The 25,224-nt window shown below is 40.9% G+C and overlaps 2 protein-coding genes and 1 long non-coding RNA gene across 5 annotated transcripts in view; 1 reads left to right on the top strand and 2 right to left on the bottom strand.

The window, feature by feature from the left end:
- LOC111247724 (uncharacterized) overlaps positions 1-6,457 on the bottom strand; it is an 83,693-nt gene extending 77,236 nt beyond the window's left edge. Inside the window, exon 1 of the mRNA XM_022798991.2 lies at positions 4,404-6,457. Within this exon, the coding sequence (XP_022654726.1) occupies positions 4,404-5,177 (774 nt within the window). The 5' untranslated portion in view covers positions 5,178-6,457. The remainder of the gene's footprint in view (positions 1-4,403) is intronic.
- LOC147756913 (uncharacterized) lies at positions 1,223-12,978 on the top strand. Its single transcript, XR_015323802.1, has 3 exons — positions 1,223-1,377; positions 1,719-1,804; positions 12,792-12,978. It is a non-coding gene; the product is annotated as an uncharacterized LOC147756913 (long non-coding RNA).
- A 170-nt stretch (positions 12,979-13,148) lies between these two features.
- LOC111248304 (3-oxoacyl-[acyl-carrier-protein] synthase, mitochondrial) overlaps positions 13,149-25,224 on the bottom strand; it is a 16,164-nt gene continuing 4,088 nt past the window's right edge. Inside the window, exons 2-6 of one of the 3 annotated variants that reach the window (XM_022800424.2) lie at positions 23,141-23,349; positions 21,817-21,966; positions 20,452-20,583; positions 18,640-18,793; positions 13,149-14,066 (exon numbers count right to left, since the gene is read on the bottom strand). In XM_022800424.2, coding sequence (XP_022656159.1) covers positions 13,336-14,066; positions 18,640-18,793; positions 20,452-20,583; positions 21,817-21,966; positions 23,141-23,308 — 1,335 coding nt within the window. In that variant the 5' untranslated portion in view covers positions 23,309-23,349 and the 3' untranslated portion in view covers positions 13,149-13,335. Of the gene's footprint in view, positions 14,067-18,639; positions 18,794-20,451; positions 20,584-21,816; positions 21,967-23,140; positions 23,568-25,224 lie in introns of all 3 variants that reach the window. The other 2 variants (XM_022800425.2, XM_086983664.1) reach the window with 2 other exon arrangements.

The following is a 25,224-nucleotide window of genomic DNA, read 5'->3' as shown; positions in this document are numbered from 1 at the left end:
ATAAATCAAGGTAAAGTATAAATAATATGTTTAATAGTTTATAAAGTTGAATATCTAACAGGAGATCATTTCGGACGCGTGATGAATTGCATAAGCAGAACGACCTAGGCACTTTTTAACGTTAACCAACCACACTCGAATAGAATTTGAATGTTTTTCTAAATAGATTGGTAAATTAGAAGCTCTCATAAGCGACCAAAACCAAAAGATCAGCCAATAAAATAAAAAAGAAGAACAGGTACAGTATATAAATGATTGCCCTCGACCTGGACACAGCAGACGGTAGGTCAACAAAAAAAAAACATACACAGCTATACCGGAGAAAGACTCTTGGTAATCCTGGGGATACATAAAACCTTTACTGCGGGCTTTTGCCCTGATTCTGGTGTCCTTTGGCGCTCTACGGTTGAGCTTACTACCTAACTAAACTGGCTATCTATCCATTACTTTAGGGCAGTTAGCTAAATCAAGACAGATCTTGAGCAATGTTTTCGAGGAGTTTACGTAAAGGAAGATGGATTATCTTGCTCGTTCATGACAACATGCCCAAATGTCATTAATAGCTTCGCAGACTTTTCAGCCAATTTGACTGCAGTGGCAGGAGCCACATTTTGCCGTGCCTTGTTTCAACAGGACCCGCGCTCACTTGAAGTGACTGGCGTCCATGATGAGACCGTTCCCATCTCGCATTGGATAGGGCCACCTCTGTTAGCTATTGTTGGCAAAATTTAGCTAACGAGAACCCCTCTGTTCCCTTTACCTATCTCAGGACGCTGACAAGCCTTTGCGGACCGCACAGTTCCTTCTCTTTTATTTTAATGAACATCTGTATGTATCATGGTGCTTCGCTTATGTTATTACGAAGTCGATTAAATTAAATGAAGCCACTCAGCTATAATCGGCGTGAAATAGAATAGTAGGTATATGAACATTAACTAACAATTAGGCTTGCTTATGGTACTTTTTTGCTGATTTCATCTGACAGTAATCCATGGTGTGCTGAGTAAGTTTAACAACGCTTCGATCGGCTCCACTGTCAGAGCTCCCGTGCAATTGTACGCCTGCATGTATTAACGTGCAAAACTATTGTACCAGTTAGCTTTTGGCACTCTCTGCTGTCTAGTCAGTACGTACGTACGTACGTACAGCAGCGGCAACGGTGCCAAGAATGTAAACGCACATGACGTTGCCCGCTCTAACTGGGGAGCAAAGTGCAACTACTTCCCGCCACAGAGATGTGTACCGAAGTCATCTATTGTTTAACCGAAGCCAGCTAAGCCTTATGAAAGTACGAACGCGTGAAATAGATGAAATCTCGTGAAAAATTGTTGTGCGTCACCATACCGTAATACGCGGGGCAAGGTAAATTTGAGAAAGGTAATACATGAGTGAGTAACGTGGCAATTGATCAATCTTGTACATGCACATAGGCTAACTATTATATACAATTTAATATAATTTTGAATGTATGCACACATATATAACTTAGATTACATTTTTACAGTGGCTATTTGTTATTACCTAATAAATATCTTATTCATTTTTACTTAAAAATGGATCCGTAGTCTTTATCAAAAAGATCCAGATGACATCTTCTATTTTCATACCCCCCGTCTTCCTGGCACTATCATCCGTGTAGCGGTATTCAATTTTAGTATATCTCTGAGACCGCTGGCCTGCGGTTTGTTGTTTGACTTTTCTACTGTGACAATTTGCAGCTGCAACAGGAACAGGAGGCTTTTGCGACGCAACGAACTGACGCTAGCAGCCCTGTTACGAAACAAATAACGGACAATACAAAACAGTATGGCGCAATCAAAAAGATAGGCCGCCCGCCAGCTACGGATATGGCGGGTTTTCCTGTATTTTTATTGACTTATTTACCTAAACCCAAGAAGTAGTGCAAGCAAGTTAGCGGTGCACATGCCGATCCAGTGAAAGTGGCTGCTTATACATAACTTCTCCAGCTAACGGATCATTTGCTTTGTCGGCAACGGCAGCACGAAAAACGACTGCTTCTGTCCAACCTTAGCAAATTCATTGTCCACTCAACCGGCACTACATTTTGTTCAGTAGAGTTTTCGCCTTCTATATAAAGGATTAGCTAGCGAAGCGTACTCCTATAGTAGCCTGCTTCCCCCCTCACCCACACATATAATCATAAAAAGGACCCTGATAGAGAACCAGTTCAGATAGAGAAACCGAGTGGAAGAATCGAAAGATACCAAAATGTCCATATAGCGGGCAACATAAAGTGTACGAGGGAGTACCCACATGGGGGGGGGTTAATTAGGGGGGCAACCCCCTAATTAAAAAAAAATACACATGTAAGTTTATTGGGGGAAGGTTAAAAACGAAGAAGAAGAAGCAATCGCGCTAGGGAAACGACACAGATACGACAGAGATGAGGGGCGGAAAATGCCTCACATAAATCCTCGTTCGAGGATTTCAGGTTGTTCACGATGTTTCTATTCGAGGATCGCGAAACAGGAGAATTGCATACTTAATGAGAGTAGCTTTTTGCTGCTGTTGAGAAATTTTACTATAATTAAGATAAGGATAGGAAGCAACACTGCTGACTCACGATGAGAATGGACCTTGCTTCTCTTTCTTAATCGAATAACGTATATTTAATTATTTCATAAATAGATATAGTATACGGGCAAACAGGCCGTTAGTCGGTACTAATCTGCAGTAATTAAAAAAAAAAATTGCATTGATAAGTTAAGTTCCATTTCACGTCGTAAGTTGACAACGTAACTTTGACTTGTTATGTCGGTCTGGCAAAATACGTACTAGACATCGCGCCCGCGGCATGTCTACAGCGGAACGCCATTGCTTTGGCGCTTCTACAACACCGCTACTGAACCGTCGACCCTCTACGCAGAAACGCACAGAATCAATATATCGGTATGCACTATTTTCCAGCAACTTGTGCGAACTCGTGCAGGGAGCTACGAAGACCGGCAATAATAATAAGTAGAGACAAGAACAGTTATCAGTAAAAGCAAAGGCTCACGTATCATTCAATGGTCCCACCTACATTGTCGGGAACGCGTTGGTGGCACGTAGAATGATCAGTGCGATCTCTGACCTCTGGTCATCGGGTATGAGCCGAGACTGATTAAGTGATCGTGCCTTACAATTAGAAGAGTGGCGTACCGGCATCACCAGAGGCGTACTAATGTCACAACGCCCGAATAGCTTTTTCATAGCTGAGCACAGATACGAGTATGATAACTATTAGATTCGTCCACTCGCATTGCACAGCATGAACAACGGACATTCTTATCGTAAACCACATTACGAACTCTACGAAGACGAGCAGCACTTACTTTTTGTAGTTGAACTTTAACTGAACTTATTCTGTATCGCTAAATCCAACGCCGAGCGAATCTCTAAAAATGCTTTACCTACAATGCTAACCTCTCAACGAGCCATGTAAACGTTGCGGACTCGGTATCTATGATTTATTACCGTGATCGGTTGTTTTACATTTCGATAATCGAAATCAGAATGAACTTTAGCCATCTAAGAGCTTTAACGATTGTTGAAACCAATCATTCGATTGGTAGCAGCTTTGCCTGCTGGTTGCGCCCACAGTTAATCAGAATGATACCGACCCTAACTACTAATCCGCCTCAGGGATAAAAGGAGCGAAACATAACACGTACGACACCAGAACAACGCGTAGCTAACGGCATAATCTTACAGCATATCTGATCATATAACATACATTGCATGGAAGTAATACGATAAAGTTATCGTATTACTTCCATGCAATGTATGTTATATGCGCATGGAACTTGTTACGGCTTTTTTTTTCTACTGCCATCACCTTTTAGAGTCGACTGTAATTAATATTTGATAATTTTTATTTGATTGCATACAACAGTTTTATATCACTACGGAGAAACATGGAACGAGGTTTTTGTTCGAGAAACTTGAACGATCAAAATGATATTTTCTTATCTGGCTGACTACGACGGCTTTTCAGCTGCACATAGTTTAATCTATTTATTTTGCTCGTTATACACTGGCATAAACGCCGTGAGAAAGTCAAAAGGAGAGCTACGATCAAATAAGTTCAACGTTGAGTTTTGCAGGTAAAAAATACACACCGAACGTGCTATAATCAATTAAATTGCCTGAATTGAAGAACGGTACAAGGCTACTCTACTTCGTTGTCGTTTAGGTAGTAACGCGCAGGATCGGAAAACTCCAAATTTTCAACGCTTTGGCTATAACATGTCACAGTTTGATAGTCACAGGCGACAGTCAATTAGGAAATGAGCAATATTTGATAACGAAGTTGAAATCAACCGTTAGGGATATCGATAACCTCACACTCAAAAACAAACCACTGGAAAAAAAACATGAAAATTTTACCGTCAGAAACTTACAGCTCCAATGTCGCGTATATTTTGAGTTTTATTCCGAAATTTGAGTGGATGCATGACCGTAAGAAACGGGCATTTGTTCTCATTTGTTGTATAGCGAAACTGAATACGAGAGCCATTGCTTATGCGGTACTCGATGCTGACCACACTTCCCTGAATGTGTTCGTCGTGACAAGGGGCGCAGCTTTTGTCGATGTACCACGTCGTTTGACCATCATTAATTTGTACAAAATTCTTTTCGCCCAGCAATATCGCGTGGTCCATCTTCACCTTGAGTCGTTTTCCGTCGGGACTACGCAACGTCGTCCGAAATCGGGATTCGCAATCGTTCGGCATTTGTTTGCGAATGACAAGACCCTGTTTTCGCATCGAGAATTCCTCTGAACATTGGTCACTATGTCGTCGGAGCCTCGATAGGCGAGAAACAGCTAACGGGTACCTGTCTAATGTCGGCCCTTCCAGTTGATGCAGCTTGGGTGACGCTTCGACACCACCAATATACAAAGTCGACGCCATTAGAAGTAGAAGTGAAACCGTCGCAAAAACAGCACTGCTACTGGAAATAGACGACCTTAATAGCTTCAGACTGCTTCTGTCACGATAAGCGTCGCCGCTGCTGCTCGGAGCTCGAAAAGACGCGGCTTTGCGTTGGTTGTATTGATAGAACAACTGCTCGAGAGTACATCCACCGGTTAGGCAAGCCCACTTTGCGGCCCACTTCGTTTGCTGTTCCATAGTCTGTCTGAGAACTTCTCTGCCGCGCGCAACCCCATACATTGTTTAAAGTACGCTAAAATGACAGCGCTTTTTCCCTCAGACTACTTGCACAAGAGTGTACTTCAGAAGAAATTAACAACTAACATTTGAACGGTGTCAAAGGGAGCACGAACGTAGCGGTCTGATAGCGGCTTCAGAACTTTACACTGGTATAAATAGTTCGACTCGGCCTGCTTATTACGCAGATCAGCACCCAAGAAAGACGTGAGCCGCAAACAGTTTTCATCAAATCACCTGCGGGCTAAAATAAAAAGCCATTTTTTATTCTGATCTGTAAAGTTGACAGTAGCGACAGCTGTTTTGGCGCACAGTTTTTGAACACAGTTCTGCCGCATGAATTTTCTATATAATCCAAATCAACTCGGACAGTTATCCAAAGATGCTACTCTCCTTCCTATCCTGTCCACCAATGGCACCACGATTTTCGATGCTGTGCTAATAATTTCTATAGCACTAGTTCAAGTAGCTTCCAAGTCGAACTCTCCACCGCTATTTCTATCATTATGGCACTTGGCCGCACAGCAGACAGAGCTTCCGACAGAGCTTTACAGAATCAAGCCACGTACGCTTGGCACCTCCGCCAGCTATGAACGATGTCTGGGACCGCTCGACAAACTTTCATTGTTCTAATCGGAAAAAGAAGCGGTGCCACTACTAATGGTAGCAGTAATTCACATGAAAATTACATGGTTTCAAGTGCTGTTAACAGTGATGATGTTGTTGTCGTCGTCGTCACTTTCGTATAGCACGCACGCACCCACATAAATCTCGGTCTCTCATTTGCTTTTCGTATGCACCCACTATTTGTTAGTTATCCATTAGAACGGCTTAATGTCAAAAACAAGGTAGAGTACTCTATTTCTCACTGATTATCATAAGCTCAGTAGCGCACCTGCTGCGCACTCGACACGCGCTTTTACTTACGCCACAGGCAGCTAACTGTCAACACTGCAACACCGGTGGTAAGCTACTTTCATCTGACTTCCTTAGCGATCGTTCAGCCCCGCGGTTCGCGCCACATGAACAGCATCAACAACATGTTCAGGGGACTGGCGAGGGTTTTGGGAAAGAGGGAACTCGCTGGCGCTAGTGGCGAGACCACGGAAAGGGGAGAAGGAGGCCGTGTTGAGGATGAGGCCAGAGTACGAAAAGGAACAAAGCAGACATGGCTCACGGACGTACTTTTCTCGCCAACGGGAAATGCAACGATCGGCCGAACTAAGGAGAGGACACACAGCGGTATCAAAAAGATGACAGAAGGAAATGGCATGAGGACATTTGAGAGCAAAGATATATATATGCATGCGTACGCACGAATGGAATGGAGGATACAGGATGGGCAATTTTTTTTATGTGCTATTTATTGTATGTTTGTCTTGTTTAAACAGACCGTACATTTGGGTCAGTTTCTCATTACATTCGATTTGTACAGGGAGTGGGTTGCGATTTCCACGGGGAATAACTGTTTCCTTCCTTTTTTTCTATTTTTTGTCGACAAGCTTGGACTTAGTTGAAACCTTTTGAAATACCTGTTCTCGTTTATCGCATAATCTGGTGTCTCAGGCTTCTGTATTTCTACGCAGTCCTTTCACTGGAGCGCAAACTGCGCACTTCATTCCGTACCTCTTTTGCTTTTCAGCAAATTTTATTTCACCTCTGTAGATATAAAAGATTAACCATGTTTGTAAGTAACGTCGAATGGCGGTCAGCTCTGCGGCAATAGATATAACATAATATCGTCCTCCACAATATAGTTTTAAATAGAGTTTGCCCTGTAATGCATCTTAGACACACTGATTCACGTAACACTATCATCTAATGATATATCGGCGTGATGGCCGTCTTCGTCTTTATAAGCGGTAGTGTGCCGTTGTATCGAAACGTAGAAAATGGAAAATAAGTTGCAGGTTTTTCCATAATGAAGCTCTAGTGAGCCAGAAAAAATCAACCCAACTCGCCCACTTTAAAAGGGCGATAAAAAAGCAAAGAGACAAACACAAATATTTACCACCTAACGAATATAGATTAGGTAGAACTCAAATTAGATAACTCATAAACGAAGTCCTACTAATGATTTCGCTTCTACTCGGCTATTTTGTTTGCCAAATACATAAGTAAAGTTTGTATATTGAAGGGGATGGCGTCCAAAGTGCAATATGCATAACTTTTCTCAGTAACTCTATTATTTTTTTATGGTTTTATCGAAAAGAAAAGCAAATCATTATATCTTTGGTGTAGAGTATCCCTGAGACCTTTTCGGGTGCTACCGGCTTAATCTAGCAAAGCCTTCTAACCGATCGTTCATGTTATTATTATTATTCGTTTACAATTTTGCTATTCACCGCATCAGCTCTGCTCGTTTCAACGAATTAGTAACGTTCAAGCAAACCAGGATGTATTAAACATCTAGGAGCCGCATTTAACGATTGCATAAGGGTTCAGATCGTTGTATTTTCGATGTAGTTCTTACGTAAGATGTCACTGTAGACTAACTAATGTAACAACGAGTCTTCGAACGCATTTTATAAGTTAGCTCAACCCACTCTGAAGACAAAGGCTAGACATTCTGTCGTACGAAAACCATAGACAAGGATTTAAATATGGAGTTCAATTCTGAAAAACCAAATACAGGTCGAATCTTTGCGAAAACCTTTCTCTCTTCGCATACACCACTGGCCTTTATGTTTTGGTCAGGTTTTTGCAGAAATTATTTTCACTTTTCTACTAAAGAAATTCACAGAAGGCAAAGTGGCTCATGGACTGATGACTTACTTTCGGTTTTTTAATTGAAAAATACGAATCGTACGATTATTATGTACGCATCGAGAGACCATGCACGTTGCTATAGAATGAAACAATTATAGCGTCTAACTGCTGCCAAAAAGGGCGAAACCTGATTTATGGCCTACCTAGTGAAGCTTAGGTCGTATGCTATTTCGCCTGTACCATAAACGTTAAGATTGTTCGACAACAACCTATGTTCTATTATAATACGTTTCGATTGGATCTTCATTTATTATCTATTGCTTTCTGCTCTAGATCCGTCAATCCGATAGTGCACTAAATGGATGGCTTTTAAACTGTAATTATACAAACAAAGTTTTGATCGGTAAGGCAATTATATTTGCATTAAGCCTTATTCCTAGCTCAAAGATAATTTCAGTATCTTCAATTCAGCGGTTGTCGAAAACAGTGACACACGCGTAATATGAAGTCGACTGCTCATTTGTATCTCAGAGCAGGTTGCTTGAACTTCCCAAATCGGAAGCGCCACAGGCTTGTCGATTTCGAACGACCTCATATCCTCATATACGGGACATCAAGCCTATAGGTGTGGGGCTCCAGCTGTACAGACTAACATATTGTACTTAGTACGGTATCCCAATCGAAGTAAAATACAAATTAGTTTATCTAAATATGTGCCGGTAAAACATTTGTATAAAGTAAGTAGGGCCAAAGATCATGAGACGACGGTTGAGCGTAAAAAAACGAGTCGCAATGTGAGGTCTCGTTTCCAAAGTGCTAAATACTGTACAACGAAAGGTACCCTTAACTGTAACAGCCGATTGTTGACGTAAGACTTCCCTGGGGCATTCAGCATGACCTACACGGAACTTGGTTTCACTCCCTCTGTTCGCCCAACAGCGCAGATTTTTTACGGTCGTACCATATATTTTACCACCTTAGCTTGACGGTTTTGAAATGCTGACACGAAATGTTACACAAGCGGAAGCGCACAGTGCACCCCAGTCCACTTATTCCGGTCTCTTCGCCCTGTTACGGCACTGAAATAGTAATACTATTAGCAGTCAAAGTGAAACCATGATAACTGGTAGATCTGCACTGTTGGGGCCTGATCGACAGCTGCTGAACGAGACCGCCATCGGGCACATTGAGAGAGCAACCTGTCACCAGTTGAACCGAGGGGCTCACAGTAAAAAATGACCTTTCCGTTGTAGAAGGCCTAGTAAGTTATGTTCGGGTTGACGTGGTAGCGAACGGATACGCGAATGGCCCTCTGGATGAAGGGACGCTACGGATAGACGAACCAAGTGGATCTATTCTGGCACACATACATGTGTGCATGTCCAATGAGGCTTAGTAAATAACCTTATTTCCCCCGGCGTGATAAAAGAGTTATCTCCTGTTAGGAAGCAAAAATACATTACGGATGATAATGCAAGCTTTAGAATAAAAAAATAATGCCTTTTTTCACTGGTTGGACAACCGTTTATGCTAAGGATATTTTCGACATTATTCTAAATAGCCTATAGAGCAATATAAATGTATTGACATCGACCTGACTAGTTTGATGAGGCAAAAGCGTATGGACATTTATCCCTTCGCCAGTCAGCAACTCTCTACAATGGCCAATCCATTCATTGTAACACTCCGGTAGAGCCTGACGAGCCTAAATGAGCCCTGCGAACGAGATTCGCAAATGAGGAATTGGCGGACTAAGTCCGTTAAAACATCATTCCTTTGACAAGCGGGTTATGAAGAATTTGGTTGAAGATTTGTGATCCAAATACTGACGAATTATTCAAATACATGTTCTATTTTGTTTGTAAATATATGCGCCAATCGAAAATGGGAATTTTTAAGTACTGCTGACTTTGTTCTCCATAAAAAAGCCTTTACGCGTTGCGTTAAATCCGCCTCTACACGACATACGTAGCACTGTTGCCACTTCTACTTCCGTTATTATGTTATGAGTGACTATTTTAGCTAGTTTTCCCATTTCTTAAGTACCGTATGTAGCTCATATCTAAAGCCCTTGCTTTTAGCGACGAATCGCCGAGAGACTGCTCTCCTTTTGCCGAAACAGTTGTTTCAAATGACACAATTTTCTAGCAGATACGTTAGCGATACTAAATAATCTACGTTCACTACTGATACTGTTACATTATACAAACCCGCTTGACTCGGAAAAGGACTCCGAGATAGGAGAACAGGATGACGTCGCATATGCTCGCGTCCTACAAATCGCCATATTTTCGCAGGGCGCGTTTCATCTCATTTCTCTGTTTCTCTGTTCTGACTGAGAAACTCTAACTTTAAACTTCTACCGCGATGATGACACCGTATAATAATGTCGATCTCTTATAACAATATGCTAGTGCTTATCGGGATTCGAAAACAAGTTCAGTGTGTTAAATATATGTGATGAATATAATGGTTTCAGATGAGGAACGCGCGTACACCTGAGCTTATACCAATGGTTCCATTGGCATCTCTGGCAGCGCACGATAGTTATTTGTTCCTCACAATGGTAGATGATTAGTACAATCCATAAAATGACGATTATATGATTAATAGGAAAATTTGAATATAATAGTTTTTTATCCACAGACAACCGCTAGTTGTCGACTATTTATTTAACAATCGATTCGCCTATATATGTTTGCTATATATACATAAACAACAAACGAATTTAGAGGACTACTTTATAGATACACAAATACATAGTGGTGCTGTCACAATTCTACTTCCTGCTTGTTTCTATCGTGTGCTTTAGCTTTTTTTAGCTAAATTAACACATATTCTCGCTGCATACTCTTCTTGTATGTGCCTTAAATTTTAATAGAACGGTCATACTGGTGACCACCAATCATCTACATCATTTGTGTTCAGATTTACCGATTTCAGTCAAGACTAAAATACAACTTTGTACTTTCGAAAAATTAGGTTTCAGTAGCCGATGTTTACCATACCAAATGCTGTATTGCTCCGGGGCCCCGTGGGCAGCGCGCCAAATTGTGAAAAAATTACCAGAAATATGTTCTCACACTGATTTAATATGAATTACTTATTGAATAAGCAACATTTTGTTCCATCTTTGCTAAAGTCATATGAAATAAATAAAAAAAAAGCTCATTTGCTAATATTAAGCACTGCAGAAATACCTCATTCGACGCTCTTCCGACGCTCATAGGAGCAGAGGTTAACATATGCGCTATGCGTCCTGTCCGATGGTGGTTAATGTAGCCCAATTTCAAATAGGCTCCGTACATACATATACAAACTTAATACTAACGGGACAGGTAGGAACCAAACAAACAAAGTACTGTATTCACAACCCCGAATGTTTGCACTGAAATTTATTTTTCTGAAAAACAACATTTCAAAAAACTTAAAGAAAGCATTTGGAGTGTCGAGACCGATAAACTGGATACAACGGACAAAGTTATCTATAAATGGACAGTAAAACTACCCGCTGAAAAGATCCTGCATTGTGTGATCGTCTATTAACGATAGTTCGCAATAATAATTACCTCATCCGAGACAGAAGTAATAAAAAAAAAGAACAATGAGGCAAAGAACTTATCATGCAGCCACGTTTCGTTCTTTCATATTGTGTACCGGGAACGTATCGCAAAATCAAAGTAGTACAAATATCATCACTCCCATACTCGTTAGTATTCAAGCATGTCCATCATCAGGGTTTCCATCACCAAAACTAATACCACCATTTCTCTTATTACGGCGGTGTGTACGGTATTATAAATGCGCGTAGTAGGCAGGTTGACGAGTCTCCGCTCTAAGTTCTAATGCCCTTTGTGAAGTGTTAGGATAACGTTACAGCGATAGGTTAACGCCGTACAGATGATCGATACTCTACAGAAGCGCAAGCAAAGGTAGTTGGGGCGACACCTGCACTGGTAATACACAGAAGAAGCAGAAAAGACAGCAAAGCTAGAAGCTGTTTGAGCAGTTACAACAGCCGCCGCATAAACAGCAGTTGGTTCCTACGAACAACTGTCCGCCCAGGCTGTAGTCCTCGACGCAGCCTCGGCCACCTGCTGCCATCGCCGTCATCATCATCTATCTCCATACTAAATGTATGAATATGTTATGTATATGCCGCGCTCGAACAGTGCCCTCGCGGTGGGCTGTAGCTAGCTATCTACCTAGCATTTATGGGTTTTATAGAGGCGTTTGCTGCTGGCGCCAGAATTCGACCCAATTACCTCAGTTGCCCAACCTGGTTGTTTGCTCCGCTAACATTTGCTCAGCCTTTCTATTCGAGCGATTTGCATTGCTCGGGTACAGTTGCAGCGATGACAGCAACCGCTCCCGCCAATGCAGATGCCCATACGTCTGTTGCTTCATGGTAAAGTGACGAAAGAAGCTTTTTTTGGTTGCAAGCTCGAACAAACGTCGAAGAGACGCAAGACGCTGTGGAGGTGGTTTATAGGGTTCTGCCGCTCCGGAAGGGCGCAATATAGACAAGTGCGGATGAATGAAGGAAAAGGCAGCAACTATTTTTGCACGAATCTTTTGCTTTTTCGTTTTTTCTCCTCCGTAATCACTCCGTTGTACCGGCGAGAGTGAAGGCCAGAACCCAGTAGATCACACCCTGTAACAACGGTGGTCGGGTGCTTCTTGTCGCCATTGTCTTTGTCGTTTCACCGTTACTACAGGGGCCGTCATTCTTCAGTTACCACCCTATAGGCAATTAGTCAGAGTCAAAGGTCTGCGAGGTCGAGTTGTTCGGTCACTCGTTTGTACCGCAACGATGGCAACACCTTTGGCCTCGCTACTATTTTTCTGTTTCAACTACTAGTTAAGGTAGCTGCATGCGCGCTCAAAACGGTTATTAACGTTAATCAGGTTTTCTGCTGCTTGTTGCAGGGAGCAACCAGCTTCCCGTACGTGTTTTTGCTGTATATATTTTCGAGGATCATTCAGACGGTCGGCTGGCCCATGGGACTCGTGCAGCGAAAAATCGGAAATTCACCCAAGATTGTTCCCTATACCCTTCAGACATCAAATTCGATTGAGGAATCGAATCTTTTTACCCTGGTACACCTTAATATATCAAATCATGCAAATCAAGCTTTCCACCTCATAAAAACAGAGTCAGCTAAAACACTGCATGATAATTCGCCAAATGTATGGTTTTTATCATTGAGGGAACCAAAGCTCGACAAAATGTCTGTTTATATAAAATAAAGGCATCTGTTCAACTATCGGTCCATTGATCAGCTTTTATTTTCATGCACATCAATATAACAGAGTAGCTAAAGAATGATGTTTCAGATATATTCACCGAAAGCTGCGTTTTAAAGCGTTGAATATTTCACAACAAAATATAAAAGCATTATTTCTGATCGGTTCTACACTAACACCCTAGATTTTCAATGTCTATGTGGTATCATTTACATTGAGCTATAACAAGGGTCGCATTCGTCCCACCGAACCCAAACGAGTTATTGAGCGCCACTCTTCTGCCCCGCTGGTCCCATTTCGTTTTAGTGGATGATACTTGAAGGCCGATACATTTGTCATCGGGCTCCTCGAAGTTTAAAGTGGGCGGAATCTCCCCATTGTCGACGGCGAGTATAGTAAATACCGTTTCGATAGCTCCAGCCGCTCCAAGCAGATGCCCTGTACTCGACTTGGTGGCGCAAACTAGCGGCAACTGCCTGTCATTAGGGAAATTTTTACCGTATTCAAAGAGCCTTTTCATGGCTACTACCTCAGCGACATCACCGATTGGCGTCGAAGTCGCGTGCACATTGATATGGCCCACGTCCTCTGGCCGGATACCGGCGTCACGGAGAGCTGCACGCATGCACAGATACGCGCCAGCGCCATCTTCGGACGCAGCTGTAATGTGGTAAGCGTCCGCGGCTAATCCATAACCCAGTATCTCCGCGTAGATACGAGCATTCCGCTTTCTGGCGTGCTCCAACTCCTCGAGAACTATCACTGCTGAACCCTCACCAATGACAAACCCGTCGCGGTGTTTTTCGAATGGCCGAGACGCTCTACTCGGTTCGCTGTTAAATTTCGTGCTGAGAGCACGCATTCGGCTGAAACCGGCAATGCTTAAAGGCGAAATCAGGCCCTCCGTCCCACCACATACCATAACATCTGCTTTGCCTGTAAATAAAACAAATGAAAAATGTTCGCGCGAACATCCGTATGAGAATGTTTTGCAAGACAGATTGAACTGTAGATGCAATTTCAAACCTTGTTTATGTTTTGAACTTCAGTTATGTCGCCTAGATGACGCTGTTGCTACTTATCATCTTGTATTATTGCACTAGTATGTCGTAATATGTGTCCCAAGTCTAGTAGACACGCACTCAATGAATTGATACAGCATCGTATTTGGCCTCTTGTCATAATATTTAATATTGTACAGATGATACATCAAGTCTGATAACCGTTTTTTGTTGTATAATGGACTAGATGATATAGCCTTCTAGACATGGTTATTATGACAATAAGACATGCCGATATACGAAAGCAAAATATCCTTCGTCGTAATACCATATCGACCAGAACGTAAAAAACAGATCCTCTGCTGTCCAATACTGTGGAGAACTCTTAGTGCATTGTGTAACTTAAGTCTGAAAAAATACAAAACACCTGAGCCAAAAAGATAACACACTTCCACCATACTTGCTTTCAATTATTTAACGGCTTGAATCATAACGATAGCAATTTGGCAACTGCCAATGATAGTACTTACTAAATTTATTAGTAAGTGTATTTATAAATAATTACTAAATTTTATTAGTCCGAATAAATTTATGGCAATAATAATGATCTTATATGGCAATGTATTTGCTACGAAAAAAAACTATTTACGCAGTTTGTTTCCAGGTCTTACCCGGTCTCGCCTGTTCCTGACTTGATCTAGGAGACGTAACCATATTCCGTAATGGTCACATAATTAGTACTATAATTGGTTGCTCATACTGGTCTTATAATTATTACTAAAATATGTAGCACACATCGGTCTCCTTTCAAACTCCAAGAAAAGCACTAATTCCGTCTATTTAATGATTAATACCTGAGAAACGGTTAGTATCATTCGATATAAAAGACAAGAGTAACGATCACGCACAACACGTAAACATCGCCCATTTGTAACAGTGACATTGCCTAGGTTTCGTCTTCATTCCGCCGCTGTACATGTCCTTACAGAACTCCCTTACACCTTGAATGTGGATGATGTCATCTGACGACGACCTGATTCCGGTGAAATTATTATTATTTAAGTGCGATAGCAGCGGATGAATAACCAGCCGCACCCAGAAGGATCGTCCCACTTGCAAATTGCGCATAGATTAGGAATTTCTAACTTTTGGTCTGTCAGGCTTCCCTCTGCCCTAGTGCTCTATCATCTTGTTTCCGCCACTCAATATTGCCTTAGTTTCTCAAAAAAAGGAGCCTTGCAATTTCGATAAATCTTCGCTACTGCTTTATTACTGGTGCTTTTCGTCCCTAGCTACCAGTGACATCTGCTCGTCCATTCACACGTCTACCTTTGCGTAAGGCTGTCTACTGTTGCTTCATTTAGTCGTTCGCCCATCGTTTTTTTAATGTGTATATGCCTATATTCCACTATCCGTCTCTCGCTTCCTGTTTCCGTTGCCTACTACGAAAATGTTTGTATGTGTCAATACTTTGTACCCAAACTCGTCCTTTAACGTCTGCCGTCACTCTGCACAGTCCACACAATATACTGTTCTATAGAGTCATTCACTCAAATAGGAGAAGGTCCATAGATACAAAAGTAATAGCAAAAGCGCTGGCAGCACATTTGGCGGGCCCTCCAAAGCTCTCTTCTCGACAAATGAGATCGATCCGTTGCTTCTGGGCCCCTGACCCAGACGTTCTGATTCTCATTCACCAATCAAGTGAGCGAGCCAGCTGCGACGAACGGAACGGAATTCGGCTCAACCTCACTTCACAGGACAAAGGATCCTGCCGAGACTTTAGCTGGCAACGTCTCTATGCTAAGTATCGCCAGTTCCCTCGTCATACTCACTGCCTCAGCTAACGATAATCTTCCCCCTGCCAAGAGCGTTCCCCTATAGAGTGGCAGCGGTGTCGCTGGCGACCGTGACGACAAACCAACCTCGACCGCACCCCCCGCATTGCCTCCGCGGGCGTGTGCCCACTCGGCAAAGGCCTGCGGCGTGCGAAACCCCAAATAAAGCCCGACAAGATTGGCGATAGCCAACCAATTCTGGTCGTCAGTTTTTTGGTCCCGTAAGAGCTAGCGCTGACGGTCAGCTGCGGCAGCAGTTGCGGTGGGAGCGCCAATAGTATCAGGCGAATCCGTTGACCGTCAGCAATGACGCAACAAAGGAAACACAGTGAGGGATTAGAGGAATAGTAGAAGAGGGTTGGTTGTACCGAATAACGCTAAGGGTTTTGGCAAATGGCCCATGCTAATGGCTGGCCTCGTGGCTGAATGGTTAAATCGCCTGCTCCTACTGGAAAGGGACTACGGGGGAGTGCTAAGGTCTTGTGGCGCGTTGTTCCTAATCGAAGAGATGGGCCAACTTAATCGAACGGTCGTCGATGCAACAACGACAAACGACACCGGAGAAAGCGGGAAAGACAAGCAGATGGGAGCAGCAGTAGCAGCTGCTTCAGATCATCGAATAAAATCAAACAAATTACCATTTGTTGCAGATAAGCAAAACAAAAAGCGCGCATTGGCATGTTTAGATCGATCTATACATACGTACGTGGATAAAATAGGTGTATAAGCGCATATATATGAACACGAACGCCCCTATACTATCCAATGCACGTTTGTTTGTTTATGTTTAGTGTGTGGATCGTAGAGAATATGAAGCGAGGTCGTTCCTACAGTAGACAGGCTGGAGGACGGATAACTGAAGATGAAGCTACAGATCTCGGCGTATAAAAATAATCTGCTACAACGAACTACATCTAATGTGAATAAAGATACCGTCTAAGTGTCTATACATAAGTCCTCGCAGTTGAAACGACGACTGCAAAAAGTGTTTAAGAGATGTAAAAAAAAAGTTGTCAGGTGTTTTGATTTGCAAAATCACCACGAGTAACTGGATTACATCATTCATTAGGTACGTCCATGCGATATTATGTTTTAGATCTTTGAAGGCGCTCGGATTCAACGGCTTGATGTAACACCTTGGCGGGGTTTAAAAAGGTTTGAAAATGACCTTACTTATCGACCAAAACAATGTAATTTATATGGCACGCATTTAGGCGTGGGAAAACAGGGAATAGCTTAATTGATATAAAACATGTGAATGCTGATTTCTAAAAAAATTATACCAGACTATGAGTCGAAATAAAAACATAATAATGAGTACTACCATTAGCATGTAAAATCGGTAGCACGTTATTACTTTCAATAAGGCTTCGTAGGTTGAAAAAATACAGATATTCTCCACTTGTTCCTCAGCGAGTCATAAAAGTATACAACTGTCACACATCCAATTACGTAAAAATCCTTCAATGGCACAAGATACCTAAATAGCACATTAGCACTATTCCTTTCACACGGTCTGTCTTCAACATTTATATTGCCATTAATTGTAACAGCAGAGCTAGTCTTTGACGAACGGTTAACTATAAAGGTAGTGAAGCGGTCATACTGTAGCTTCGGTTCGGGGTTATCTTTTGCGATGAGCCAGCCGCTCATACGGCAGGTAATTGTGTTAATCATATAGGAAGGTTAATATTGCGGCGATATCATATCTACTCAGACAACTCATAAGTAATTTGAAGATATCCGTTTACTATTTACGTAGAAAGGTAAAAAAATACATGAAACAGCAGTAAGATTCGAAAGCAGCCGCAGCTTTCTTTTCAACGGTCTTTGTCCTAAAATGTTAAAATCCCAAAAAATACCCAAGGTCTCGCACAGGGACACGGTTAGGGAGTCTTACTTGTGTATATGCTAAAATGTTTTACGAGTCGTTAGTTCCGTTCTCTAAAGACGATGGAAAAACACAAGAGCTAGTAAATTGATGAACAATTGAATTTGTATAAACCGCCCAAAGGCTAACACATCTGAAATAGTGAACATATTTTCATGCTTATAAAAAAAACAGGAAATCAGATTTATGCTATTTGTGTCAGAGTCGATGCTCTAGACAGAGCAATTCGAGGTGATTTGTGGCGATGCCTTTTGCCTTGTTTATGTTTGTGTTGCCCAGTTTTGACGAATTGATCAACTCATACATAGTAATGACCTTTAAATCAATTTTCAGTTGTCTTACCTAACTCGACAACAATATACATCTATGTACTTCTGTTCGTACATAGTACTGTACATAATATATCCTGCACATATTTCAAACACCCAAACATAAGGAAAATCCACGAGTATTAGAAAGATGATATAGATACTTGTATACAGTCTTAAACTTTTTTGTACCTTTTGCGAGTAGTCAGAATAGTTGCGCTGTTTATTACGAGACAAAGGTACATTTTAAGTATAGTGAACACAGAATCTGCGTGATCATCTTCACGCTGGTCAACGATTCACCGTGAGGAACACGCCATAGGTTCTCTACCGTTTCTTTGAACATACTGTTATTTCCACTTAGATTTCCCGTCACGAAGAATGAAAGACATTTTGAACTACACCTAATGAATGCCATTCTGTTAGTTCAGCAAAGTCTGTGAGAAGCGTTGGTACCATATAAGGCCTCACCGTATCGTATGAACTGAAAAGCGTCGCCGATTGCATTAATGCCAGTAGCGCACGCTGTAGCCACAGAATGATTAGGGCCTCGAAAACGGTACCGAAGGCTGATTGCTCCTGAGGCCATATTAGTCAGTATTCGAGGCACGAAAAATGGTGACACCTATGACATAAGAAAGGACACAGAAAAGAACAGCGGCACGATTGAGAACGCACAAACTAATTGGAAACATAATTTAACAACGTGAGTTGCTGTGCAGGGTAATGTAAAACGTAGACAGAATCATTGGAGTGAGCTCAAAATTAAGTTGCGCTCAAACGGCGAGAAGGGAACTTTGTTGAGATCCTCGGTGAAAATAACTAAGCTCTTTTTTAAGGTGAACCTTTCAAGACACAATCACTAATCTTTAGAATGCCTTTACGAAGTTACATTAGGATTTTTACGGATAGAGTGATATCAAACTACACTGGAGGCTGAACGCACAATTTTACATATTTGATTCTAACAGATCTCAATTTGTGGCATTGAATGTGTGGTAAAACCTTTCTTCGCTATCCATCATGATGACAGAAGATCATCAAACCAAAGTACTTAGTGCCGCGTATTGTGGTATATTTCAGCTCCTCTGAACTATGAATTAGAGCGATTTTCCGATTAATGGTCAACACCGGCTTCTTCAAAAATCCGTCTATCGGCAATGATGGTTTTGGGCTACTTGCATGCTGAACAAAGTAGTTTCAGCGTTAGACCAGAACTGCAAATTCTGTGCTTATTATAGCCAACAAACATAACTAGTGTGAGCAGTATATTCTGGAAATAAAACCGTATCATATTCATAATGTTTTCCTCGTTCAGTCAAGTCTACCTAATCTCATGCTTTTTTCCATAGAATCAGAAATTCTTTCCATGTTTTTTCTCTGCTATAAAGAAGTAATTAAATCACTAAAAAGGCACTTTCACTATGGTTACACTGTACTGATGGCAGTTTTAAATCCATCAAAGGTTAGCTATTAGATTCGCATTACTACTGGGAAGCTTCCTTTTGTTAATCCCTTTGTCGTAATTCTATTCGCACACTTTTGGGAGGCCCCGTAAGGAGAATGTCTACCCTCTAAAATTATTTTACAAACCATTTGTTTACCGAAGAGGAGTAATATTGAGTTGGCAACCAATATATCCATAACCATATTGGTATTATAAGTTCATGTGATTTCGTGATTCCTTCATCTTTGCTCTTCATACAGTGCAAATAAGAAGGCATTACCGTAAACTTGAATATCCTATCACATAGGCGAAATTCAAAAATGTTCAGCCTAATAGAACTGGCTTTTTCTAACAATTTACAACATCGGAATCTACCAACTAATAATGTTCTAGTAGAGAGCTAAATGCTTGAGAAAAAGAGCTAAATATTGTAAAGTGATATCTTATTAATGGGCAATAATTTATGCTGATGTGACTGGTCGTTCCATTTGCACTTCTGCAACGCTACGAATAACACATTGTTACCTGCCCACGCATTTTCAAAAATTGACACACAAACATAATTCGCAAGCAGTACTCTTGACTCGTTTCGAAAATGTGATTTGTAGAGGGCATGTTAGTGTAGTAGCTCTTGGTTTTCACTTCATTCGTTGTACCAGAACGCAAAAGGGACGGTGAAATATCTACTTTGCTGAATTAATGTTAGCTATTTGCATGTTAGCATTCTATTCACATTGTACTAAACAGAAAGTGCAAGTCTTACCTTAAGGGACTCAAAGAGAAAGGAAATATACAACTTAATAATGCCTCTCAAGTCTTTCTCCCGTTACACCTACTTTTTTGTACCCTTCTGTCCGAAACGCGGTTCCAGTGTCAATGATATATTCTAAATCGGTTATAGCCATGCCAATCGCTACACCCGTACGATCGCCACCCTCATCTAACGACGATGGTTCCCATTTGGCATCCTGCAACAATACGACTCTAATTAATCACTATATGACCGCTCTGCTGAACCAGGTTATATGATTAAATTTTACTAATTTATCCGAATACGGGTGATCTAGATAATATAAACTTTCTCTTACGGCATTTGCATATAAGCATCTCTGCAATACAAATTCCGAATAACTTAGTTTGTTTAATCGACGAAATATTTTCTTATTTAGCTTTAGTATAGGGAAAGTAAATTAGGAGAGTGTTACACAACTATAACTATTTCTAGACAAAAACCTAACAAATTTCTGTGACGGAAAATACATTACGCTTAAGAAATCTCTCTGGTAATTTTTGTAGGTTCGTTTTAGTATCCTAAGGCAGCAGCAAAGGCTAATATTTGTGCGTAGGATATGAGCTACTACCATCATAATGTTCACGCAAAGAGAGCAGTTGGGAGAATCTTAGCCACAACTCGTCACATCGGTGTGCGACTCTTCACATATGCGCGTTACGACAATAAAACGAAGTGACCTGGGATCCGACTATGGCAGAAAGCTCGGTAAATCTGCATGCTAGGGACGTGACACTCCCTTCGCAGCACCCCTCAACCACTGACGGGTGAGTTGAATCCATTTAGTGTGGCCGCCTTGTCGACCACGCATTGCTATACCTTTGCAAGACAACTTCACACTACCAGCAAACCCACTGCAATTTACCGAATTCATTTTACTTTCAAGATTGGGTGCGCGCTCACCCTCCGCGCGGCTGTAGGCATAATCTGTGGATGGTGCTCTCTGACGACATCAATAACATTAACATTTTTTACCGACAACAAAAGCCTTAATATAGAGTCCCGATGCGCAAATCCATTGATTTGTATAGCGCCAATGTCACTGTTTCCATTCATATTTCTTCGAAGCTATAACTACTTTGTTGAAACGATCATAACTATAACAGGTCACGCCCATCATCAACCAGCATTGCACAACGACAAAAAACTCTCGTACAGCTTTTTTCGTACAGAATATTTTCACATCTTATCTACATTCGGGCATGTTCGAATCTTTAGATCAAGCGTGCCAAGAATTGCCGAGTTGATGCTCAACGTAATCATCATATGTAATAGATATATACAGGTTTTTTGTCGAATATAGTGGTTACTGAATAGCATATTTAACTATGCCATTGATGTGGCACCCTCGAATCGTCGATTTCATAAACAGCCAGAGAAAGATACGACAATGTACAGCTACTTAACGCACCTGTAACGCTTCCTTCGCAGCCTGAAGTGCGTAAATTGTTGCTGAGCTAAATGTTCGTACCTCAGAGAAATTTACGACGTTCATAGGTTCGAAGACTGGGGTAGCCAAATCTGGTGCATTCACGAAAGCACCCACGCGACAAGGCAAGTCCTGTGATAAAAAATGCGTTAGGAAGACATGCCAAAAAAGGCCTCTGTAGACCCGTGTCATCTAGTATTCCTTAGGCCTTAAAAATGTTTTTTTCTGATATTGCTAGTTAGAGAGGTTTTTTTAGAAAGTTCAACGAAATGATGAATTGCACCTTATAGCCACGGTACTCGAGCATAGATGTGTGTCGTCGCATTTGTTCACTGTAAAAATTATTGCTGTGGGTGATTAGTAACACTTACGAAGGAAGCCTAGAAACCGGGTAAAAAAGTTTTGGCAAGCGTCATTTCGTATATAAAGGTCTTAATGCACTTGAACCGTAGCTAAGAGTCAGGCTTACCTATCATATAATTTTCCTAGCATTATTTGTTATAATTGAAGCCGACTACCATGTGGGTCACATAAAATTACACAAAGTAAATTGTCGAGCAGTCTAAAAAGTCTTAGATAATGGATAAGTCTAATTGCGGGTTTATTCGAAGTATTCGTCAAGCATATAAATCCAACTTATAGCATTATAATAGAATCCTAATCGCACTCGAACAATATTGCAGTGAATGATAAACAGGCAGATTCGAGCATCATAAAGCTTAAATGTTGCACTTGCAAACTTGAGGCTGCGTGCCCCAGATTTCCGCTATCCCATATTTTTGCCTGTGAGGATGAAATTAATATACTCGAAGAGTTAGAGGTTAGTTCGAAAATGTTTTTGTTAAACGTACTTTGAGAGTCGTCCTTAAACACGTTTGATAATATGTGTAGCTAATCGAAGTCGAAATGGCGTATCTGAAACCTTCAAAGTCCATAGAAGTGCCATAGATTTCATAGGACAAAACGGATATTTCGGGTTTCCTTCTTTCTGATACATAAACCTTTTGAAAGCCCATCCTAACAGTGCTAAAACGACCATCAGGTTGCATTGCCCACTTGTAGCAAAAATATCAGTGTCCACTTTATAGGTCCTCCTTCGGCCTATTCAAACTTACCTGACAAAAAGCGGATTACAAAAAATTCATTTATAGTTACACGGAAAAATATAATAAAATAAGCATCTGAAAATGTACGGATTTACACACAGTATACTTCGAGTATAGTCTGACAACAATGCCAATATGTAACATCTTCATTGAGCTAAAAACAAGCTTTTCACATTTTATCATGCATAGGAGAGACTCACTTGAAAGACCTTGTCACTCGGTGTATTTGTCACGCCAGAACGGCCTTCCAATAGCGCCGTCCATGTTGCGGGAACTGTGACCCCCAATGGGGTGACGGCGCCCAACCCAGTTACGACCACCCGACGAGTGCTGTAAGCTTTTGTAAAAACGCGAAACACTGATAACATTTTCTGTCTAGATATCCTGCTCGTAGTTGCCAACCGTACTTCTGAAACGTCGAATACGATATTTGCACTCAGTAGTCGAGCAGCGATTGTTGGAGTCAGGTTATGTTTTGATCGTCATCGCATGCGGTGTACCTCGCTATCACGCCAATAGGTAAGAATCCAGCGTAAATACAAAGTTTTCGATTCAATTGGGATTCTTCTATAACTAGGTAGTTTCATATAGATTAGAATCAAGAATGTGTGCAAGATGTGCTTGAGCCTGCAACGATTATAAAAGAAAAGGAAAAAAAATAAACAAATCTAAGCGATTTATAAAGGTGTTCTAAAATTTCTATTGAGAGTTTACTGCCATATTTTTTTTATTTATGTGTATAAGTCATTTTGTAATATTTATTTTAGTTACTGCTATGGGTATGATTTAACCTGGAAGATGGAAATATCTCTATTTTCGCACTTCCATAATAGCTAGTACCCTTTCTGAAGGAAAACAGTCAGTAGACTGCAATCGTTAGAATTGGGAATCTGTGTTTCTACAGAAAATTAATATACAACTATTCACTAGTAGATCAGACCATAAATCGTTTTAGAAGCATTATGAAATATTTTTTCGTATGCTATGTTATGAAGTACTCTGCATGAAATTCAGTGAGACTTGTATTTATTTTTAAAGATGACCCTAGTCGGGGTCGGTCCGAAGCGTAATCACAACAGCGAGCAGCAGAACTATCTCTAAAGAAGGTCTCTACGGACGTCGGAAGGTAATTGTCCTCGCCGTTTGCAAAACGGAATGGGCCGCCCAAATCTGAATTGAATACAACAACTAAAAGGATCAAAATAGCAGATCAGATTGTTAAGCTAATTTCATGAAGCGTGATTCAAAAGCCGTCATTATTAGCTTCCAACGAAATCGGCTGCTTGTGCAATAAGTTCTCACCCTTATTGGCCATGTAGAAATCCGCCATTTTGTGTTGTCTGGCCTGAGAGTTTATTATTTCATATTTGCGAACGAAAGCGCTTTTGCATCTTCTTACAGATAAATAGGTCATAACGACTACACTTCCTAGCAAATGTATCTCAAATGATCATTTATGTACTAGCATAAACGCGAACGGTTTGTCGAGCCCAGAAGAGATCGTAGTGAAGAGTACTTAAGCAGATATTTGGAAGTAGCGTAGAAAATATAGGGCATTTGGATACTTCTCGCTGATGAGGGTCAAATCCACACTATGTATGCAGAACTGGTTTTTCTGCGGTTTCTTGCTTAATAGTCGGATAACTAAAAAAAACAAGGACAAGCTAAAGACAGGCATTAGCTTATAAGCATTCTGTCGACAAAACGAGAGAACACAAAATCACTCTTAGAAGGAAATGCGTACAATAATGTGTAATATTAATGTTTGAATTAAAAAAAGTCGGCTTTTGTAACAAAATTGCTACAATCACCAATTTCAGTAAGTGATTTGAAAAACTATTATACGTTCAAGTAGCTCAATCTATCGTGTATGAAGAAAATCTAAGCTAGTATAATTATGCACCTTTCATTTCCAGTTTTCTATTCAATTCGATTTTTACGTAGAGTTTGTTAATGCACGAAGGATATTGCTAAACGTATATATAAGTGTTGACTCTGAATGCATCTGTAACAAAATACAAACTATAATCCGCTGTCCCAAAATAGAAAAACAAATGCTAGTTAAGTGACAACAAGTCAAAAATGTTCGCATGATTTCATAGCATTGCTCTATGGAGAAACAAAATCGACTTAAGGTACGAGAAAAACGAAAGCATCTACTTACGAATAGTTATGCGATAGGTTTAGATACGTTAAACGGCATCGTCTGAACAACTAACCAACATGGTAAAATAATATGAGGTAAAATATGAGGTAAAATACCCTTGATCATACCATATACATG

Source organism: Varroa destructor, unplaced genomic scaffold (assembly GCF_002443255.2).
Source record: "Varroa destructor unplaced genomic scaffold, Vdes_3.0 BEIS01000003.1, whole genome shotgun sequence".
In the NCBI taxonomy this organism is placed as follows: Eukaryota; Metazoa; Arthropoda; class Arachnida; order Mesostigmata; family Varroidae; genus Varroa; species Varroa destructor.
The sequence above is the reverse complement of the archived record's forward strand: the minus strand, read 5'-3'. Positions and strand labels throughout refer to the sequence as shown.